Genomic DNA, 19131 nt, shown 5'->3' on the forward strand with positions numbered 1-19131 from the left:
TCAATGAATCAACAGACATTTATTAAGCATGTACTATATGCTAGGTGTTCTTGTGTCCTAGGATTATACCAGTAAATCTATCCACCTATCTATCTATCTATCTATCTATCTATCTATCTATCTATCTGTCTATCCATCACATTTATGATGATTATGTGCTAATCACTTTGTGTATTAATGAATTAACACATTTGAAGGGTTAATATTTCAGTTAGTATAAAAATTAATGGATAAAAGAATGAAACCGATCAGATGTACATCCCAAGAGAACTTCAGAAAACAAGATAGCTATGATTTTTCTGTCTCCACATATAAATTTTAGTATAAACGTGAATATTTATATTACCATTATGACTTAATCTAATTTAATTCATGGCTTCAAAGAAGCCAATTTGAAAATCTTAGTGAAAATATGCTAATTGGAAAAGAAGATTTGATCTCAGCTTTCTTTTTGTTTCACAGAGTCTGTTATTTAGCATGGCTTGAAATGAAATGCGTGTAATATTTTTTTCTAAGCTAACCTAAGTTACAAGACATAAGATCCGTGAGATAATCTTGTGGGTGCTAAGGACAGATAAAAAAAAATAAAAGTGTAAAGTCCTGTTGGTTATTTCTGAAACATGACCTAGCAAGTACTTTTTCCACTGGGGAACACAGTTTCTCATTCTGTTTCAAGTTACCAGGTCCTGCTTCCTTAGACTCACACACACTAATTCTTAGCACAAGGAATTCCCTCCTCACTTCAGGTATGTTTTACCATTTCTGGTTCCCTTGTAATCCTCCCTTCCCAAATTCCTGGAAAATGTGACCAATAGATATTTCTTCTCTGTGCTGTTTCTGTTTGTGGATATTATTAATAAAAAAATTAAGTATAATATATTTTTTGGCTTCAAGATATCAAAGTTTTGCTTTATTTGACTATGTTTTAAAAAATTTTTTACCTTATGTCTAGTCATTTTTCTTAATAAAACTTTTCTGAGAAATTCAAATGGAAGATGAGTGACTTTTTCCCGACCAGTGTTTTCCCAGCTCTGAAGCTAATAGCCCATATTAAGAAATATTTACAACAAAATTATCCAAATTTTTGAATTTTAACTATCTTGATAGATAATCTATTTTAGTTATTTACTTTTTTTTTTTTTTGGTGAGGAAGATTCACCCTGAGCTAACATCTGTTGCCAATCTTCCTCTTTTTGTTTTTTGGCTTGAGGAAGATTAGCCCTGAGCTAACATCTGTGACAATCTTCCTCTGTTTTGTATGTGGCACACCTCCACAGCATGGCTGATGGATGGAGTAGGTCCATGCCTGGCATCTGAACCTGTGAGCGTAAGGCCGCTGGATCTAAGTGTGCAGAACTTTAACCACTCGACCACGGGGCCTGCCCCAGTTATTTACTTTTTAATAATAGGGAGGACTTATATAAACATATATAGAATCTAATAAGTCAATTGGCTCTGCACATATATGGATTGTGGTCTTATTTAAATCATAAAATAATACAAAAAGCATTTGTCCATTAGTCAGTTTTTAATTATGGAGTCACTTAGGAAAAGTCTAAAATGCAATTATTAACCTTATGTTTTAATCAGAAATTGTGCAGTGCTTCCTGGGGAGCACTGCTAATAAGCATAACACTTTGATTTCTATGGTAGTAAAACATCAACTTTGTCTTTTATTATTCAATTTCAAGAGGCAAACTGCAATAATGTTAGAGAGGGATGGTCTTAGAATTTTTGGAGATGACTCCATTGGAGACCTAGAATTAATTTTTAAATTTTGTACTAAAGGCAATAATTACTCTCTGTATAAGAATTAGATAAATAGTTCCTAAAAGCTCTTTTAGTATTATTTTATTTCTAAGTTTTTGATAGTATGTTTTTTCATATTGGGGGCTTCAAACTGTTAAGAACATGCTTCCAAGAATGCTAAAAGGCATATCTATTTATCAACTCAAATTTTTAAAATTATTACAGCCCTCTTTATTATAATATAATGTACCAAATTATAGAATGATATACTGACGTTTGAGCTGTTTATCCCACACAGTTTTCCCCTATGTAATGATGAATGAGGAACCTATAATTTATACTACACTATACAAAGATTCTCAGCAGAAGCACACACCAAAAAATAATATCGAGCATAAATTTAGTTCAAATGAATTGCCGTTAACCAAGGAGGAGCTGAGACACCAGAAACCTTATAAAAAATGGCACAAGAAGACAGCAGAAGATGTCAATGGCCAAGGTAAGATATATTAAAATATAGTTTTCAGTAAACATGTACAGAATGCCTAAAATTATGTACTGATCTATTCTATGTACTAGTGAAATACAAAAATATAACAGTTTCTAAATCTACTTAGAGAAAATATACAAGCAAAAATTTAAGTATCAATTTAATGCAGATTATGACAAGGACCAACTGGTAAATATCATAAATAATTTAAAAGATCACTCGGAACATTTAGAAATTTCACTGCTAAAGTGAAAGTTAACTTAGATTTTAAAGGAAGAGTACAATTTGAATAGAAAAGGTTTGGAAAGTAATTCCCTTGAAACAAGAATGAAATGTTGCTATCCACAGCTGTTTAAGAGGACTGGGCCTAGACACCTTGTTTTGAAACACAAGAACTGTATTGTGAGAGAAGTAAACATTGTTGGACTGAATGATTTCTGGGCTAGAGTGTGGCGTACAGAATATGCCATAACTTCTAACATAATTATTTCCTGAAACAAGTAAACCATAAATATATTTCTTTTAAATTTGGAGCACAAAATGGATTTGGTAGTAGTAAACATAATAATGAAACGTGGTGTAATAAGGTTTAATGATGTGAAGTTAAAGTTGCGGGTTGTTGCTTGTTTCTGGAATCTTGAGACTGATTGCTGCAGGGTTGTCTTTTCCTAACCTGACGATTTTCTGGGAAAGAGAAGAAAGCTTGCCTGTAGGCTGGTGAGCTTTCTGAAGTGACAGAGACCAATCCCAGAGATTCCAAAAAGAGTTTGTTTTTTGGAATGATTTTTTTTTTTCAAAAACACAAGCACTTTTTTGGTAAGTTTGTCTGAAATTGATAATAAAATTATAAGTGAATATTTTTCTCCTAAAGAAAGAAATTATAAGTAGTCCTTATATTGCTTGTTGATTAAGTTAATATATGTGCATTAGGGATAACATTAAAAATACAGGCAACTATACACTTTGGAAGTCACCCATAAGGCTACATTTCGTCATATACCTATATATGTTTCTGGACTTGTAGTTTTATATTCTTTATGTTTATAGTTTGCATTTATTACCACATAATGAACGTCTTCCATATACTGTCTGATTTTATTTATATTAAGTTTAAATTGAGCAAAATTATTTGGTGGCAATAGAGATAAGGATAGTGGTTACCTTTTGGTCCTGGGAGGGGCCCTGTGGGAAGCTTCGATGTCACTGGTAATGTTCTATATTATGATTAGGGTGATGGTTACACAGATGTGTTCATTTTGTGAAAATTATTGATCTATACGTTTATCATATGTGAACATTTCTGGATATATTCTATACTTCAAATTTTACTTAAAAACAAATTTAAAAAGTTGAAACTATATATAGTAGTAATTGGGGTCTGTAGGATTGTTGATGTCAGTTTATTTTTCTTTGTGAGTCAGTGAGGTAATTTTTGTTGTTGTTGCACCTTTTATCATATTCTAACTTTTTTATGTATTAGAATCTGTTTCAGACACACCTATTTCTGTTATATCTATCTCTTTAAAAATCAGTCTTTCTTAGTAAGACCACTTAATTTTAATCATGGACAGGATGAGATCCTTAATTATATTTCAAAATTATCATGATTTGTTTCATTTGCCTCTTTTCCAAAAGTACTCTAGATCTGCTTAGTCAAGTTCCAGAACAATTCCCACTACATTTCTTAAACTGTATTATATTTATTCATATAATTTAATTTGAGAAAACTAACATTTTTATAGCAGTCTTTCCAACTATAAAAATAATCTACCTGTCTTTTTATTAGATTCTTTTAATAGAATCTCACAGAAAAGGTTGTTGTGTTTCTACCTTGTAGCAAGGTTAAAGGACATTTCTCAAACTTCTGAATTTGAATTCCTAAGCATAGTTCTAGCACAGCTGCTATTGTACCTGTTAGGACCACATGGGTGATGTATGCTGTTGAAGTGGTCACTAAAAGCAGCTTTTATTTTCTGTCCTAAATAACTCGGAAGAACCTTACTAAGCCATAAATCTCTATCTAGTTTGGCTAAGCACAAGTAGCCTGAACAATGCCTCCTTTGTTTTGTGTTCTACATTGTTCTGTGCTTGTGGTTGGTTCTATGAAGCAAGGGAGAGCTTCAATGAGAGACAACCTTAGGACCATGTTTTCTGCTACGAGAGAGAATAAAGTGAAATATATGGTCTGATGGAAGTTCAAATAGATTAAAACCCAAAGAGATTATAATACAAAGAGTCTACCAATGAAATGCAACCTAAGCCTTTGACATTTTCCCCTCATCAAACTTTGTCTTTTGATCTTCGTTCATTTTTCATAGGAGAAATGACTCAGTAGTGGTGGCTATTTGAAAAAAAAAATACCAGTGCTGAAAATGGGAGAAATTGGTCAAGAATAATAAAATAATTGTCAAATGTGACTGAGAATCAAAGTGAAGTTTGAGACCTTGATGTGAATCAAAATCAGGCTGTTTGGCTTCCATCATCAGACATGTTTAACCCAGAAGTAGAAAGAGAGACGGTAGAATTTAATTCAGCTGAGTAACAGTTAACTAGCAGATATGGTGGAAAATGAATGTTTCATGGCAATACAGCCATTTAGATGACTCACCCTTAGGTCTAGGATGGGTGGTTAAGCCATACCAATAATGATGAATGAGGAGAAAATAAGTTGAGATGAATGCCTTAATATTATTGAGGAAAAATTCAGTGGGAGAAAGAAAGTTAGCATGAAAAATAAAGGTGTTCCACACAGATTATTTTTTTAGGTATTTAATATTCCGAAGTTGGAATGACAAAATAAGCTGTCATTTTATTGCTTTTGATCTTCCAACTGTCTCTAACTGATGGACTATACATTCAACAAAGGGCGAATGCCTCATTTCATTCTTTCTCTGTCTCCATTACTGATTCTCATCCTTGCATGACACATTGTGAAACTTCATATATGGTCATTCAGTTAAGGATGAGAGGGAAGAGTGGCAGAAGGAAGAAGAAACAAATGATACTTATTTGACTTCCTAATTTAAAATCCAGCCACTTTTAGTTTTCATGTAGGGAAGAGCTCAGTACCTAAATGAATCAATTACCATTCTGATTTATGCTCAGCTCATTTTTTGTTCCTTATAGTGGGGAGGGATGATAGAGTAGGATTTGGAGACAGAATTAGTGAATTCGGGGGGCTTCATTCTGCTATTAATTGATTGTCATCTTAGACAAATAACTTATGTAAAAAATGAGATTTTTACCTCAGTTATTTCATAATTATCTAAAATTGAGTAAAAGTATTTCACTGGCTTGTGAGGATCAAGAATTAACAAGTATTTGAATGCATTCTTCACTGTAAACTGCTCTATAATCATTATATTTACTATTTGTCCTGTCCTCTTGCTCCAATTACTCCTTTTGTTTTTGATTCTGCTTGTGTTTTTAGTTCTTTCAAGAGATTCCTCACCTCACCCGTGGAGGCTTATTTCTATGGTCCTGGGCATCACGTGCCTTCTCCTGATGGCCATAGCTGTTGCAGTGGCTGTCTTTACTGCAAACTGTAAGTAACTATTGAGTCTGTTAAATTGTCTTCCCCTTTAGGAACATTATTTATTTATAGACTATGTTAAGCAGATACTAGTCTTAGAACAATTTTATCTCATCAAAATTCTTCCTTTTTTATTTTCTTTAAAGTTGCTGATTAGCTCTTATAGAATGTAGTCTTTTAATATTTCATTTTGATGTTTCAATTTAAAGCAAGATCTAATTATGATATTTGATTATTTTTGTAGCATCTCCTAAACAATCATCTCTCACAATCCAGCAAAAAGGTAGGCACTGGTTTTATAACCTAATTTCTTACGCTGATTTAAGCAGAAGAGTATTATTTGTACCAGCTCCACAGACATAGCACCTTTGCTAGGCAACGTACTCTGGTATGTGTAGTAGAAAATATAAGGCATAGTCGCAGCGATTAAATAACTTAGAGTCTTGTGAAACATAAGTTTATGTGATTAACTGCAACATAAGAAGGCAGAGGTAAGGCTTTATTTTTTTAGAAATTCTTGTAAGATTTCATAGGTTTGTATGGAAGTAGAAATAATTGCTGGAAGCATACATTTTAGAGAGGTAGAGTTTGTATTAAAAGGGCAAAATTTCAACAAAAATTAATCTAATGGTGATGTATGGTGAAGACATTGCAGTCGATAAGTGCTATAATGGTACGGAGGTAAGAAAACTAGTGGCTCAACTACTCCTTAGATGAATAGACCCTGGTTGAGTTGTGTTATATGATATATAAAGAATCTAAAATGTAGCAGCAAGTTGAGAGAAAAATAAAAACAGAAGTTTTTATTTATAATTCATAATTTTGTTATAATTCACTTTTGTTTCTTCACATAATGCTACCATAATTACAAAAAGTATATTTCCATTTGCAAGGTGTGTTTTAAAAAACAATAAACAAAATGACGCTTTGTCAGTTTATTCAATGCAATGATGGAGAATCTTTGTCTAGGACCTCGTTGTCATTCTTGTCCAAAGAATTGGGTTTGGTTCAGATGCGGGTGTTACTACTTCTCCAAGGAGAGGTTAACATGGAGAGAGAGTCAACGTGCCTGCTCATCTCTAAATTCCAGTCTCATAAAGATAAACAGGGAGGAGATGGTAAGTTCTTATTTTAACTGAGCATCATAATTGTATGTGACATACATGAAGCTGATTAACTGAATTAAACTGAAGAGTCATTTACATTTACTTGACTTCAGCACTAGACAAATGGCTGAAGGCTATAACTAGTTTATCTTTTGTTTCAAGTTTCACACACAAAATGTGGCATGAAATCTACACATTACGTAAAAAGAAAAATTTTTTGAAATAATATTTAGAATGTCCCTAATGTAAAAAATGGTATAAATAATGAGTTTAGAAGGAGATAGTTATTACAAAGACAATCTCAGTCAGAGAAAAAAGAACCTGATATAGCCTAATGCTGAGATGTTATAGCTTTGTGGTCTAAAGGCTATTACCATGATTGATCAGTGCATCAGAATCTAGAACACTATGTGAGAAGATGGGAGAGCTTTCCCTCACTCCTACAATGTACATCAGCATCGAGTTAAAGTACCCACTGTATAAATTCTCCTGATAGAGAAGACTTTGTCTATCTCACACCTGAAGAGAGAGGAGATAGACACTGGGGGTAAAATTAATCTTCAAGATGTCTATGAGGGCACTGCTATTCTTTTAAAAAGCTCACTCCCTTATGCCCCAAACCAACACTATCTTTTTACTACTTTTCATTTGTTTATTTTCTATACCTCTCACGAGCGCAGGAATTTGTGGTGTTCATTGCTGTATCATTAGCATCTTGGAATATAGCATGCATTAATGAGTTTGTGTACTGGATGAACTAAAGAAACATGAATATGATGTTGGTTTTTTTTAAGGTACTTCCATGCAGTTGCTGAAAAGATAATAATGAAAACTTTGTATCTATTTCCCTACCACCAGCATTTCTTCTCTTTAAAATCTTTCTTTTGGATTGGAGTCTACCATAATGGAATTGGCAAGCACTGGCTATGGGAAAATGATTCGATTCTGTCCTCTGATATGTAAGTATCTCCCTGACATAATGAAACCTTCTCTATCCTTGGTTTAATTGTTGCGTTTGCCCAAAATAACAGAAATCAAGAGAGCTGAGGGATAATTTCAAATATATTTGGGGAATTGAGAAAAGAGACAGTAGCTGAAATCCAATCTTGTATACAGCATTATGGATTCCAGAAGCAGGTAACACAACTCAGTTTCTTCATTAGCTCTCTCCTGAGACTTTCCGTATCAGTTTGCTAGGGCTGTCATAACAAAGCACCACTGACTGGGTAGCTTAAACAACAGAAATTCATTTTCTCACAGTCCTGGAGGTTAGAAGTCCAAGATAAGGTGTTGTCAGGGTTGGTTTCTTCTGAGGCCTCTCTCTTTGGCTTGCAGATGTCCATCATCTTCCTGTTTCTTCACATGGTCCTCCCTGTGTCTGTGCCCAAATTTCCTCTTCTTAAAAGGACATCAGCCATATTGCATTAAGACCCACCCTAATAGCCTCATTTTACCTTAATTACTTCTTTAAAGACTCTATCTCCAAATACAGTACATTTTGAGGTACTAGGGGTTAGGACATCAACATATGCGTTTTAAGGGGATGCAATTCAACCCATAACACAAATCATGGCTTAGTCTGCTAACTTTCTCACTAACCACATCGTTCTATAAGGCCTGACTTCTAGGCCATTGATATATCCTTAAAGTCTTCTGGCTTTTTTATATTCTATTTTTTATGAGCGTAAAGACTATGGAGCCTAAAAATGTTTTTTTCTCCACTAGAAAAATTTCTTAGGCCTGTTGTTCATAGGGCTTTTATTATTTTATTTTTAATCTGCCTGACAATCAGCACACTTTCCATCCTCTTAGACTCTTATTCCTAGTTGTATTTTTGTTAATATTTAAGATCCTGTAATAATATCAATAACTTTTAAATTTATAAAGATCTTATTTATCTGTGCTACTAATAGAAATTCAGTTCAATTACATATAAATTATGTTTTTAAAATTTATATTTAACTTTTAAAATGAAAGTTTTATATTTCTTCTCTTTGGTATTTGCATGTTATAGAATTCCATGAAGACTGTGACATTTTTTGTCTTTTAGGTTTTCTCCTCCTACACCTCAAAAAGAACAGCTCTGTCTATCTTACAAATCAAGAGATACTTACTTAGGTGAAAAGTGCGAACTTAAACAAACCTACATTTGTAAGAATCCTCTTATTTATTCTATAAATTCACTGGAAAGATGAAAAGTACTTTTATCTAACCCTATGTCTTGATAGCATTGCCAGTGTTGACTTTCTTGTTCTAGGGAGAAAATAAGTAAATTTATACCTTTGGTTTAATAAAAATAGAATCTTCTAAAAATATACAACAATGCCATTTAAAAAGTGTACTAAAATTTTGGTGAATGAATAAAATTTTGATTTAGATGACTTTTCATGAAGTGACACTGTGACAATATTTAGGAGGATATATTTTATGTGTATGCACATTAGGAGACATTAAATATTTTCTGGATTAGACAATGAATTAAGGTTAGACTTTATTGGATATTAAACAGGCTGTCTTATGTAAGGTTGCACTATTGTCCCTGATATATATATATTGCTCTTTTTGTCTACAAAATTGTGAAAATATATTGTTAGGCAATAACACACAGAACTGTTATACCAGAAGTAGAAATTAGTATAACCACACAGGAAATAGAATTGTTCTATAAATTTTTGGAAATTAATTTTCAGCTTGATTACTATCCGAGAGTCCAACTTACTCTGTAATGTGGTGACTCTGAGACAACTAATCAGACTCACAGATGCTAATGTGGTACAGAGGGCTTTGCTTTAAAATCTTCATTGTTGAATTTTTATTTTCTTAAGTTGTTCTATTACATAGGACCTTTTAAAAATAAAAAATAAATAATTAGTAATTATTTCAGTTTAATTGTATCAAAGGCTTTAGAATTATTAAAACAATATTGATGTCAAGCTGCGCTTTCTCTTCTCTTAGTTTGATAAGATTCTATGGCTTCTACACATATTGATACAGTAAACACCTTCTTTGTTTGTTCCATAAGACTTGTACTATGATTATATACAAAGAGTAAAAAATTATGTTTTATCAATGTCCCTATTTTACTATTCCAGAAACAACATGATAATGACAGAAGAATTAGGCACTCTATTCAGTGTTAGTTCCTTCCACTCCACAACATCTAGTTAAATACTTTTTTCCTCTAAATGTGTCCCTTCCCAGATGGTCATTTTAAACAAAAAAGCAGATCAGTAGGAATTTTTCAGAGTTTAAGTCTTTACTTTGGTATGTATCTTTATGGGAATTTTCTAAAGAGAGTTTACTTGCAATATTAATATATGCATGCAAATTTGTCAATACAGGACATTTATGGTAACAGAATGGATAGAGAGAAGAACTTGTGGGTAGAGAGAAGACTATTCTGAAAATCCCAACTGCTATAAAATTCAGGCACTGTTGTCAAGAGAAATAGACACTCTGTTTTTGCAATAGATAATTGTTTTTATTTCTGAGATGCCAATATTCTTCCTTATTTCAAGGAATATACATTTAGCATATAAGGTCTTTTCTAAGCCCACGTGAAGGGAGGGTGGCCAACTACGCTTTATAGACTATGGGGTCACTAGAAAAGTAAAAATTCTCAGAGTTTTGACACTAATAAAAAAATTAAAAAATAATCCCCCACAAAAGTTTATTAATTCCTGCTGTTATAAAATATGATTACCATTAAATATGGGTTACAAACTCTTCCAAGGCTTGACAAAAAATATGCAAAAAAACAAGGAAGTATGTAGACACAGAAAGATAGCAATAACAAAATGGGCAAGAATGTGTAAGCATTCTCTGTAAACTGTACTGAAGAAAAAGGGAAGTTTTATTTTCAAGAAAACTAAATAAAACTGTTATTATATATAGGAGTTTGTGTTTATTTAATGTGGTGTTGTTAATTATATATCATCTTTTATAAGTAGGAATTTGTAAACTTTTCAGCTTTATTCTTTAAAAGTTACATGATTATTTATAACAATGTAGCACTCGTTCTTTTTTTGTTACCAACTGTTGAATGGTCATATCTGAAGTGCTGTCATGTTACAGTTACAGTTCATGTTACAGGCCATGTTACAGCTCTCCCTGATTGGAAGTCAGTGAATAATGTAACTGAATTATATGTAGAAACTCACAAAATATCACACATAATTATACATATTTCACCCAAATATCCCTGAAGTATATGCCAATATTATCATTGGAAGAAGAGACTGGAACCACAGAAATAAAGTTAAGCATTGCCATTTAGATCTCCCCTCCACTATACTGTGAAAATTTCTAAACAGAAAAGATGAAGGAATTTTACAGCAAACATAGGTATACCCACCACCTGGATTGTACCATTAACGTTTTATTGTACTTTCTCTATCACATATCTGTCAGTCTCTACGTCCTTTTATCCATCCATCAATACATCTTGTTTTTTGTGCGTTTCAAAAGAATTTCCAGATATCAGCATTATTCCTTCTGAGTACTACAACATGTATATCACTAGCTAAATTTCAATTTTTGTTTATGATTCACTTTGTCTTTTGAAGCAGAATTTATATATGATGAAATCCACAAATCTTAGTGTACCTTTCAAGGAGTTTGCCATACATCTGTAGCAAACCTTGATCGAGACGAAGAATATTACTGTTTCCCAGTAGATTCCTTCAAGCTCATTCCAGATCCCTACCTTCTCCCCAGAGCCAACCACTGTTCTGATGTTTCTCTAGTATAGATTAGTTTTGTGCATTCTTTTGCAAGAATTTGGATGATGCAGCATGTCCTCTTTGTGTAATACATTTTTTTCCTCAGTGTAGTGTTTTTGAAATTCATCCATGTTATTAAGTGTGGTATTCAGATTTCAGACAATGAATGATACTAATTTATGCTGAATTTGTTTCCCTAAGCTGGTGAGTATTTTATTTTTGGTGTCCTAGATTTCCTTTGGCAGTCTTCATGAAGTGATGAGTTAGTTTCACCATCTTCATGGATTTCAATCAGGTTTGTGATGCAGTGCAATCATAGACTGGCACGGAGTATGGGATTCTGTTTCTGATTGCAGAGGCTTCCACTGCATGCCTGACTTGTGACTCCCATTGTTGACCCTGTTTTCTGATGGAAGAGACCATAAAGCACAAGGCATTGCTTTCACCCACTCCTGGCAGATTAATTACGTCAGATATTTGACACTTTCTTGGAGTTATCAATGGTGCCTCACTACTGTCAGCACTTTTATGGGTAATAGTGTTACTATTCCAGTCTGATCAACCAATTACATCCACACTGTTTTAGTCCATTAATATAATCTGTGTCAGGTTTTCAGCTTTTGAGATTATTTACATTCTGACAATGGTGCCCATTTTGATAGAGAAGCCACTAAAAATGGATAACAGTAAAGGTATTTAATAGACCTCCAGTCTCCCTACCACCCTTAGGCATCTGATTGTTGCTGAGTTTTAGTATGGCCTCTTCAAAAATTTATGAAAGAAATTTCTGACTTTCCTTACTTCTTAGTAAGACAATTTGGTCACTGAATGAGGCTGTCCCCAGAAAGATATGTGTGTGCATGTGTGTGTGTGTTTGTATTTTCAACCAAAAATAAAGAATATATAGCAAGGATTTGGCATCCATTTCTAGTTCTATTTCTTTAAAGAAATAATGTGAATACATCTTATATTTAACACAATCCCTGAGTAGGTGTTGTCTTGAATTCTCTTTATATTCTATTGGTTCTGTTGTTTATCCCATAAGCTTTTGTTTCATGATAACCATGGACTTTTAAATCCTTACTATTATTTTAAAATAAATTTTTAGTTTTAAATTATGTTCTTCCTAAAACTGCTATTTAAATACAGAGCTTTTGTTACTGATTACTAAGAATGGGTTGCTTCTTTCAATATGGTCTACAAATCATACCCTTTTCATCCACTTATTATTTCAAAAATTATTTTTTCATGTTCTCATGGTCTAGCTTTCTCTTTCTCTAATATAAATGTTTGCATTTCTATTTTGAAACTTTCTTGTCCAATCACAATTTAATTCTCTAAGGGAAAATAATTCAAGATTTCAAAAGATTCTGTTTTATATAAATCAGCAGTATGAGAGGTGTTCAGGAGTTGTGCCTGATGTGCGTTTACTTCCCTATTATTTTCTTCTAAAACGCATGCCACCTCAATATACTCACTCAGGAAGACATCTCTAGGCAATAAATATATCATTCAGAATGTGACTATAACATTTACATAGTCATATGTATGACTTGCATCAATGATTTCTTCCTCCTCGTGTTATATCTCATTTTCATTATATCAAACATTTTTCCAGCCTCATATTATTTCACATTGTCATCTGTCTCTTCCTTCATTCTTCCCTCCTTTTCCAGAGGAAAATCGAGTCATGATTCTGAAGTTAATGTTTTACCTGTGATGATGTGTGTCTAACAGATAATAACACTTCTGTGACAAACTGCATAATGATCCCTCACTCACATCCAAGCTTGTAAATCTCAGTTTTTATTTTCTTCTCTTCTTTTGAACTAAATCTTCTGCTTCTTGACATTACACAGGATTGACTTCCAATACATTCTGAAGTAAAATCTTGTCATTCTTTCTCATTAAAAATTTAATTATCTTCTCCCATTACCCCCTTTTACAATCCTAAGAATCATTACAACAATATCAAGAGTTGTCTAGGTGCTAAATCCTCTTTTGAGTGCCAGCAACACTGTGGTTGGAAGTGTTCTATAAAAAGAAGTGTACTGTGAGTGGATGTGTAAGCACCACTTTTTATATATCTAGAGTATGTTAACCAGATGCATTATGCTTAAACTAAAAGAAAATGATTACTGGATTAAGTACAAAGAATTTCTTATCACATTGTCTGGGGAAAGAAAGATCACAATATGCTATATTAGACATAATTATTTTTTATATAATTTTTGGCAAATAATTTTTAGCAGTGAAAATTGTAGAAAGATACAATAGGACACCCTATCAGAATCCAGATTTTGATTTCTTAATAATAATTTCATGGCAAATAGCTCTTTTTCAAGCAACCTATATTCTAGGCCACATTGTGTAGTGTGACAGGATAAGGATCACATTGTGCTTCATTGTTGAATGTAAGACGCCGCCAAGATCTCATAGGAGAGATTCTAGCCATTGCCAGGACATGGCCAAGCAAAGAGGAAGCTTGAGAAATAATTTATCCACTTTCTCCTTCCACTTTCTGATCTCCACCAATATCTCCCAATGGCTGAAACCAGCCAGAAGCCAGAGGGCAAGGAAGACTGCAGCATGCAGTTGTTAGAGTTCAGCTTCACCGGAACAGAATGCAGCAAAGAAGCATGGAAAATAGACATGGTGGTGAGGGTGTGCAAAATGAGATTGACAACCATACAATGAAGTAGATTATGATGTCAGAGTCATGAAAGCTCCATTGGGAACACATTATACATGTGCCAATACTGGGTTAAACTATGTCTGAGTGTTTCTTTTGTACTAAAAGGAGCCTACCTGAAGGTGAAAAGCAACTTGGGGTCTCCTGGATTCTGTGACAGACTAGTGGCCCCAAAGATATCTAAGTCTTAATCCCTGGGACCTGTGAATGTTACCTTCTATGGCAAAAGGGATATTACACATGAGATTATGTTAAAGATCTTGAGATGGGAAGATTATCCCAGATTATCCAGATGCGCCCTAATAAACACAAGTGTCCTTATAAGAGGGAAGCTGAAAGTGCTTTGACTATGGAAGAGGAGAAGGCAGTGTGGCCATGGAAACAGAGAATGGAGTGATGTAACCGCAAGTCAAGGAATGCTACACAAGTCAAGGGAGTCACAAGAAGAGAATAAAACAAGCAAGACTTTCTCCCTTGAAGCCTGTAGAAGAAGCCAGTCATGATGAAACCTTGATGTTAGTTCTGTAAGACTCATTTCCACTTTGCAGCCTCCAAAACTATGAGAATACATTTCTGTTGTTTTAATCCCCTAAATTTCTGGTGATTTTTTTATAGCAGCAATAGCAAACAAATACATGTACTATATAAGAAGATTGTCTGGGGGGTTGTAAAGTTTGAACAGAATATATAGAACACAGAATGCCTTTGGTTTGAGGGAATGATTGTAACCAGACAACAAACTAGTGAAGGTTCATTGCCTATGTGAGGAGAGCTGCAGGTACAGGGCTCCAAGGGGATTTTCCAAGAAATCCCTGAGACCCTGCCCTGAGATGAAGACTCAGAATTTGAGTTTCTCCCATATCCAGAGAGCATAGTGTCAAGAAAATGAGAAATTCTCTGTTCCTTATGTGTTTTTCATGCATCTTTCTCTACATGTTTGGAGAGGGGAGAACCAATATTATCAAGGCTGGGGCCAAAAAAAAAAATTAAGTGAGGAGTGGGAAAAGTTAAATACATCCCTTCTCATCTGCAAGTGTCATAGCCTGAGTGAAGTTAAAGTTGAAGGAAGGAAAGAAACTTTATTTATTATTATTTTTTTATTGCGGTAACATTGATTTATAACATTATAAATTTCAGATGTACAACATTATATTTCAATTTCTGTATAGAATTGTCATGTTCACCACCCAAGGTTAATTATAATCCATCACCATACACATGTGCCTAATCACCCCTTTCATCCTCCTTCCTACTCTCTTTCTCTCATAACCACCAATCCAAATCTTTGTCTCTATGTGTTTGTGTGTTGTTGTTTTCTTTTTATGAGTAAGATCATACGGTATTTGACTTTCTCCCTCTGACTTATTTTGCTTAGCATAATACCCTCAAGTTCCATCCATGTTGTCACAGATGGCCAGATTTCATTGTTTCTTATGGCTGAGTAGTATTCCATTATGTATATATACTACATCTTCTTCATCCCTTGATGGGTACCTAGGTTGCTTCCAAGTCTTGGCTCTTGTGAATAATGCTGCAGTGAATATAGTGGTGAATGTATCTTTACACATTCGTGTTTTCATGTTCTTTGGATAAATAGCCAGCAGTGGAATAGCTGGGTTGTATGGTAGTTCTATTCTTAATTTTTTGAGGAATCTCCATACTGTTTTCCATAGTGGCTGCACTAGTTTACACTCTCACGAGCAGTGTATGAGAGTTCCTTTTTCTCCACATCCTATCCTACACTTTTTTATTTCTTGTCTTGTTAATTATAGCCATTTGGATGGGTGTGAGGTGATATCTCATTGTAGTTTGATTTGCATTTCCATAATAATTAGTGATGTTAAAACTCTTTTCATGTGCCTGTTGGCCATCTGTATATCTTCTTTGGAAAAATGTCTGTTTAGATCTTTTACCCATGTTTTAACTGGATTGTTAATTTTTATGTCTTTGAGATGTATGAGTTCTTTATATATTTTGGATATTAACCCCTTATCACATATATGGTTTGCAAATATCTTCTCCCATATGTTACGTTGACTTTTTGTTTTGTTGATGATTTCCTTTGCTGTGCAGAAGCTTTTTAGTTTGATGTAGTCCCATTTGTTTATTTCTTCTTTTGTTTCCCTATGCCTGATCAGACATGGTACTTGAAAATATTCTTCTAAGACTGATGTCAAAGAGCGTACTGCCTATATTTTCTTCTAGAAGTTTTATGGTTTCAGGTCTTACATTCCAGTCTAATTCATTTTGAGTTAATTTTTGTGTAAAGTGTAAGATAAAGGTCTGCTATCATTCTTTTGCATGTGGCTCTCCAGTTTTCCCAACATCATTTATTGAAGAGGCTTTCCTTTCTCCATTGTACATTCTTGGCACTCTCGTCAAAAATTAGCTGTCCATATATGTGTGGGTTTATTTCTGGGTTCTTGATTCTATTCCATTGATCTGTGTGTCTGCTTTTGTAGTACCATGCTGTTTTGATTACTATAGGTTTGTAGTATATTTTGAAATCAGGGAATGTGATACCTCCAGCTTAGTTGTTTTTTCTCAGGATTACTTTGCCTATTCAGGGTCTTTTGTTGTTCCATATAAATTTTAGGATGCTTCATTCTATTTTTGTGAAAAATGTCATTGGAACTTTAATAGGGATTGCATTGAATCTGCAGTTTGCTTTAGGAAGTATGGACATTTTAACTATGTTAATGCTTCCAATCCAAGAGCGTGGAATATCTTTCCATTTCTTCTTTGTGTGTTCTTAGATTTCTTTCAACAATGTTTTATAGTTTTCAGTGTATACGTCTTTCACCTCTTTGGTTAAGTTTATTCCTATGTATTTTATTCTTTTCATTGCAATTTTAAATGGGATTGTATTCTTAATTTTTATTTCTGCTACTTTGTTGTTAGTGTATAGATATACAACTGATTTTTGTATGTTGATTTTGTATCCTGCAACTTTATTATGTCTAAAAATTTTTTGGTGGATTCTTTAGGGTTTTCTATATATAAAATCATGTCATCTGCAAATAATGACCGTTTCACATCTTCCTTTCCAGTTTGGACCCTTTTATTTCTTTTCTTGCCTTATTGTTCTGGCTAGTACTTCCAATGCTATGTTAAATAAGAGTGGTGAAAATGGGCGTCCTTGCCTGGTTCCTGTTGTTAGAGGGATAGCTTTCAGTTTTTCTCATTGAGAATGATATTAGCTATGGGTTTATCATGTATGATCTTTATTATGTTGAGGTAATTTCCTTCTATACCCACTTTATTCAGAGTTTTATCATAAATGGATGCTGTATCCTGTCAAATGCTTTCTTTGCATCTTTTGAGAGGATCATGTCATTTTTATTCTTCATTTGGTTAATGTGGTGTATCATTTTGATTGATTTGCAGATGTTGAACCATTCCTGCATCTCTGGAATAAATCCCACTTGATCATGGTGTATGATCTCTTTAATGAATTGTATTTGATTTTCTAGTGTTTTGTCGAGGATTTTTGCTCCGATGTTCATCAGTGATATTGGCCTGTAATTTTCTTTTTTTGTGTTGTCCTTGTCTGGTTGTGGCATCATGGTAATGTTGGCTTTTTAGAATGAGTTGGGAAGCTTCTCCTCCTCTTCAATTTTTTGGAAGAATTTGAGAAGGATAGGTATTCAGTCTTCTTTGAATGTTTGGTAGAATTCACCAGGGAAGCCATCTGGTCCTGGACTTTTATTCTTTGCAAGGTTTTTGACTACTGTTTTGATCTCCTTACTGGTGATTAGTCTATTCAAATTTTCTATTTACTTTTGAGTCAGTTTTTGAAAGTTGTATGAGTCTAAGAATTTACCATTTCTTCTAGATTATCCAATTTGTTGGCATATAGCTTTTAATAGTATTCTCTTACAATCTCTTGTATTTCTGAGGTGTCTGTTGTAATTTGTCCTCTTTCATTTCTGATTTCATTTATTTGAACATTCTCTTTTTTTTTCTTGGTGAGTCTAGCTAAAGGTTTGTCAATTTTGTTTATCTTTTCAAAGAACCAGCTCTTGGTTTCATTGATTTTTTCTATTTTTTTGGTCTGTATTTCATTTATTTCTGCTCTTATTTTTATTATTTCTTTCCTTCTACTGATTTTTGGCTTTGTTTTTCCCTCTTTCCCCATTTCCTTTAGGTGCACTGCTAGATTATTTATTTGAGATTTTTCTTGTTTGTTGAGGTAGGTCTGCATTGCTATAAACTTCCCTCTTAGAACTGCTTTTGCTGTATCCTATAAATTTTGACATGTATTTTCATTTTTATTTGTCTCCAGGAATTTTTTGATTAAGAGAAACTTTAACTTTGAATAAAATAATTTTGTTATTATTCTGAACTGAGGATATGAATTATTGAAATAAATGGTCCTGTGCTGAAAATGGGTAAACGATTTGAACTATCTGAGAATTACTTATATTATTGGAGACTGAATGGAAACATGGAAAGAGCAAGCTTATGTTTAAAGTTTAAAGCGAAATTGAGAGAAAAAAAGTAAGTTGCTTTCAGCCCTTCCAATATAACAGATGTGTTCTTATAGTGCCTAGTTATTTTTGACTCAAAACTAAACTTACATAGACAGTGTCTGACTTATTACAATTGTTCCTGTTATAGGAATAGAATTTTTGAATCTTGAGTCACACTGACTCCCATGCAATTATAAACCTTTTTATCTGTGTTTTTTAAAAAAAATCAATAACCTCTGATCTCGTCTAGTTTCAGTCTTCCCAGACCATCTAGGTTTCCAGTTGAAATGAGACTCATGTCTTCTAAGGTTTTATGTCATTTTTTCCTTTGTATTTGTTAAAATAAAACTATCTGATCTCTATAACACT

At 33.5% G+C, this 19131-nt stretch overlaps 2 protein-coding genes across 3 annotated transcripts in view; one reads left to right on the top strand and one right to left on the bottom strand.

Moving 5' to 3' along the window:
- Positions 1 to 608: 608 nt before the first annotated feature.
- LOC106837406 (killer cell lectin-like receptor subfamily E member 1) lies at positions 609 to 9072 on the top strand. The gene is made up of 7 exons (XM_014850920.3): positions 609 to 746; positions 2048 to 2248; positions 5670 to 5783; positions 6016 to 6054; positions 6741 to 6889; positions 7736 to 7836; positions 8928 to 9072. Exons 2-7 carry the CDS (start codon positions 2062 to 2064, stop codon positions 9070 to 9072), a joined length of 735 nt encoding a protein of 244 aa, XP_014706406.2. The 5' UTR covers positions 609 to 746; positions 2048 to 2061.
- A 516-nt stretch (positions 9073 to 9588) lies between these two features.
- LOC123280008 (uncharacterized) overlaps positions 9589 to 19131 on the bottom strand; it is a 41004-nt gene continuing 31461 nt past the window's right edge. The window contains exon 5 of one of the 2 annotated variants that reach the window (XM_070495113.1): positions 9589 to 9721. The gene's annotated coding sequence lies outside the window, so the exon portion shown is untranslated. The remainder of the gene's footprint in view (positions 9722 to 19131) is intronic. The other variant, XR_011497160.1, reaches the window with a different exon arrangement.

This window comes from Equus asinus, chromosome 22 (genome assembly GCF_041296235.1).
Source record: "Equus asinus isolate D_3611 breed Donkey chromosome 22, EquAss-T2T_v2, whole genome shotgun sequence".
In the NCBI taxonomy this organism is placed as follows: domain Eukaryota; kingdom Metazoa; phylum Chordata; class Mammalia; order Perissodactyla; family Equidae; genus Equus; species Equus asinus.